A 4,397-nucleotide genomic window follows, 5' to 3' on the forward strand; every position below is an offset into this window, starting at 1 on the left:
TAGCCAATGCTTTTGCAATGCTTTAAAAAGCGCGATGCTTTTTCGTATGGATAAATGCCTTAAAAAACCTCAGCAATACCTAATTTTTCTGTCATTGCCATTACCTGATTATCCGCCAAAAGAAATGGCTGACTGAAGTCAAAGAGCTACATGACTGATAGAGTGGAAAGCATTAGAAAGAAGTACCATCTTCCCGTGGTTAAAAAAGCCTCTAGATAACCAAAAAAGCTTCACATGTGAAGTCTCAAGGTGGGTGCAATTGAGGCCCCATCTTTTCCAATGCATTAGTTGCATGGCTCTGTCCCATCAAAGCTTCGATTCGGAGAGCTGAGGCCTCTTGCCCCAAAAGGAGTTTCTACAGCCTATGGGAAGTAATTGTTATTAGTTGACCGTCGATTATTTGCATGCGCTTGTGCTCCTTGGAACATCAAATGCATGACGAATTGCTGGTACCAAATAGAAGTGGTTCCTAAGTTGAACGCCAAAATAAATGCTAAAAGGGAAGTCTTTTATTCCAGGGCACCTTAAATGTGCTTATTCCGCAGGATTTGCATCACTCCTACTACTACTACTACTCTTAAAACTCTCATACATATATATTCCCTCACTCCGGTCTCTGGTCTCCACAACTCTTAACTTTCCCTTTGTTCCATCTCAGAAGCCGGCAAATTCCAGGATAGATTCCAGTGGACCATCGCGACCTTCCCCTCTCTCGCTCTCCCGCTCGCGTTCCTGTGGGCCCGCCATGAAAACCTCCTCCCTTGGGGCATTCAAGACCTCGTCCACCTCCCTCGCCGGCTGATCGAAGGCCAGCTCCTTGGTCATCCTATCCATCTGCTTCAATATGTTGTTGCTCCCTGCAATCCACCATAAGAAATCATATAGAAGGCTAATTGCATGTTTGCTCAAATAAACAAGAAAAACACTTAATTACAAGTTGTAATGGGCTAGCAACCAGCCATTTCAGTAGTTTTAGTTAAACTAAAAGTCTATGGAAGATGCCTGCAAGCCAGGTCCTCTGGTTGTTCATGGCGTTGATTTCGAAGCACAGGACCTCAAGACTCTCGTTGCGCGAAGAGACGGCGACGGATGGGTGGCCCGCAGGAACGATGTAGGTCGTGCCACGTGAAACCTCGGATTCGACTCTTTGGTAGCGCTGACCTCGCTGTTGTTGCTCCTCTTCCTCCTTGCCTTCCTGCTGACCTCGTCCTTCCTCTCCCTCCCGGCCTCGTCCTTCCTCCTGTTGTCTAGAAACGTGTGGGCACACTATCTGAACCTGGCCGTTGCCTCCTACCACAATGGAAATCGTGGTTGCCTCCGTGTTATAGTTAGGTGACATCATGGATCCCTGCCAAACAGACACCATTTAAATTTTATCCTGAAAACCTCATAAGAACAAGAGATGGTGAGAAGAGGGAGGTAGAAGGAAAGCCTAAGTACTTTGTTGATCCTAGCGAGGGCGACTTGGATGTTGAGGTCCCTGAGCTCCGGGTAGTCGTCGCGATCGGCCTCCCTTAGCTCTCCATGGCGGTTTGAGTGGGAAGGGCGCTTGTCGAGCAGATTGAACGGCCTCCTCGATTCACCGAAGGGCCAAGGCAGACCCTCGGAGCCAGCGCGGCGGCTCAGCTCCCTGATCTGCTCCTGGCTTGCCTCTATCATGGCTCCCTTCTTCTGCCTTCCGAAGAGCCTCTCCAGCTTGTCTACTCCTGTCTGATACATGGACCGAGAATGATTCACTCAGACGTTAAGAACATGGATAATTAAGCAGACGACTACATGTATAAGAACAGAATGAGAGAAAGGGAAACATTCTATTATACATTAAAGGCAGCTCTTAAGACTGGCTTGCTGAAGCTCCGGTAAAATGACTCGGGGTTTCGTCCACCGGCACCAACGAACGCCTGCACGGTCACAAAGGTCGATGGTCGGTAACAATAGAGAAATGAGTAAATTAGAAGACAAATGACTAAGAGGTGTGAGCTATAGGTGTATGCGAGGGACCTCAAGCATGCCAGGAGTCGCGACGGTTTGGAAGAGCATGACTATAACGAGCTTCTCGTTCCTGTCTTTGTTCACGAAAGACACGACTGTTCCTGCACGCACCCTTATGATATGTCCCCGGCGAAGCTCTTGCGTCTCCTTATTATCTTGACACTGGCGAGTTATAAGTCCATTTCCTACAGATCATCACATATAAATACATATAAGTAGCCTATTTCGAGTAGTGGGAGGAGAAAAAATAAAACAATAAACTTAAATAGATACAAGAGCGAATGCTAGACTGCTATACCCCTGGCTACGAAGAGAAGGGCCTCTGCGTCCCAGTGGCTGGGGAGAACAAAGGTGTTTGGATTGGCTTCGAGGATGGCAACACGATAGTTGGCGACCCCGAGCAAAAGCTTGGATCTCTCCAAGAAGTTTCTGAGGACCCTAACATTGCCGTGCTCGGTCCGGACCCGATGCAGGAAGCTCTCCTCCTCGAAGAAGTAAGGATCGCTCCCTCTCCTCTTCTCCCCCTTTTCTTCCTCCCTCTTTTCTTCCTCCTTGCTTTCTCCACGACGCTCCTTACACTCCTCCTCGCACCGCTTCTCGCACTCTCTCTGCTCCCTCCCCTCTGCTTGCTCCCGGCACTCCCTCCGACATTCCTCTAGCCGCTTCTCGGGATCCTCTCCTTTATGTCCTTCTTTGCCTGTCTCCTCGCCTTGCCCCCTCTTCTCTTCTTGCTCCTCGCACTGGCGCACGCACTGTCTCTCTTGTTGCTCACCTTGCCGACTCTCCCGGCACTCCTGCTTGCACCGCTCAATCTGCCGCTTGGGATCCTCGGTAGTGGAGAGAGCCAAGGTGGCAGAGACGAGAAGGATGGAAAGAACAAGAAGAAAAGGAATGAAAGCTCTTGGTTTGGTCGTCATGGCTGGCTATTCCTAGTTACTCACTCAGAGAGGGGAAAGCGTAATTGGGACGATGAGGAGTGGTGGAGCTGGGGGTCTCCATTTATAGAGAGAAAAGGTGGTGGGTCTTGAGGGAGTGGAGTAACGTGGCAGCTGGGCCACGCCTGCATGGCTACGTGGATGCAGGATCCGGTGATGGACAAAACCGATCGCCACGTCCGGACGTTTGATCACGAGCTCATCGACGATTTGCCAAGCGAAGTCGGAGCTGGAGGCTTGTACGCGTGGAGCTCTCTTCTCCGACGAGCAGTACGCGTGTAGCTCTTAGTGCCTCGTTTCGCCGAGTCCAGCAAAAGGACCCTACACGTGTGACGTTGCATGGCGTCCTACGCCTACACGCGTGTGAACTTTTGCCTCTAGCTTGTCGCACGTACGTTGTAGCACTATCTACTTACCGCATCCCGCCAAGGTAGGAAACTGATAGCAGGACAGGTGAAAGGACGTCGGACGCAACGTTTCAGCCTGCATGGTTGCCGCGTAGCCACCTTTTCTCTCTCTACAATGGATGGATGCGGCGAACAAACATCTCAGCTCCTTTCCATTAACTACCCACTGTATGTACACCGTTTAAAAAATTCAAACGACGGAACCACGCACCCTCTAACTTATCCTCTCTTCCGTCACTCCCTTCTCGATCTCCACCACGGCACCACCATTGTCCTTTCTCATGAGAAAAAAGAGACCCAGCTAATTGTCACTCTTATACCTAAGCATCAGGATGCGGCCGAGCCGAGCTACTTTAGGCCGATTAATCTGTATACAATTTTATATAAAGTTGTGGAAAGAATACTGATGGTTCGTATAAAGCCCTTCCTTTCTGACATTATATGTTCGGAGCAGGATGCTTTTGTGAGTGGTAGGAATATTTCCGATAACGTCATGGTGGCCCAAGAGATGATGTGGGATCTTCGACGGGCCTTGAAGCGACATTGCACTACAAGAAAATACATTTTCAGCGACCACTTTCGGCGACTAAATGAATAGTGGTCGCTACAAATAAGGCTATTTGTGACCAACATCCTTATTAGTTGCTGAATGATTGTCCTACACCGACTAAATGCATATTTGGTCGCGGAAAATCAAAACCAAGTTGGCGGGGTGGAGGTAAAACGTTTGGCGACTAAAGTTTGGTCGCTAAAAATAAGGCTATCTGCGACCAACATTCTTGTTAGTTACTGAATAATTGTCCTACACCGACTAAATGCATATTTAGTCGTGGAAAAGCAATACCAAGTTGGCACGAGTCCAATATTTCGCGCGGGCTGGAGGTAAAACTTTTGGCGACTAAATTTTGGTCCTTAAAGGTTCACCTCCAGCGACTAAAAAAAATTTAGTCCAGGAAACTTTTTACGAATGGCACCTTTTTCCGATGAAAAAATTGGACAGAAAGTTTGAGTTTTTAAGTGACAAAACTTTTGGTAGTGAAAGGTTTCCGTAAAACCGAACGAT

General features: G+C 48.5%; 1 protein-coding gene across 2 annotated transcripts; it reads right to left on the minus strand.

Annotated features, from left to right (window-relative positions):
• Positions 1-487: 487 nt before the first annotated feature.
• On the minus strand, positions 488-2,980 carry LOC103695527 (vicilin Cor a 11.0101). 2 transcript variants are annotated; one of them, XM_008776887.4, is made up of 6 exons: positions 2,291-2,980; positions 2,002-2,177; positions 1,821-1,901; positions 1,441-1,710; positions 1,003-1,348; positions 488-857 (listed from the first exon to the last, which is right to left on the minus strand). In XM_008776887.4, the coding sequence occupies exons 1-6, from the start codon at positions 2,907-2,909 to the stop codon at positions 655-657; spliced, it is 1,695 nt and encodes a 564-aa protein (XP_008775109.4). In that variant the 5' UTR covers positions 2,910-2,980; the 3' UTR covers positions 488-654. The 2 variants fall into 2 exon arrangements, with proteins under 2 accessions (XP_008775109.4, XP_088578172.2); XM_088722046.2 differs by having other exon boundaries at positions 719-857; positions 956-1,348.
• Between the last annotated feature and the right edge of the window lie 1,417 nt (positions 2,981-4,397).

The sequence above is a fragment of the Phoenix dactylifera genome, chromosome 1 (genome assembly GCF_051530095.1).
Source record: "Phoenix dactylifera cultivar Ajwa chromosome 1, Ajwa_hap1_PhDact_Kaust_v1.1, whole genome shotgun sequence".
Taxonomy (NCBI): Eukaryota; Viridiplantae; Streptophyta; class Magnoliopsida; order Arecales; family Arecaceae; genus Phoenix; species Phoenix dactylifera.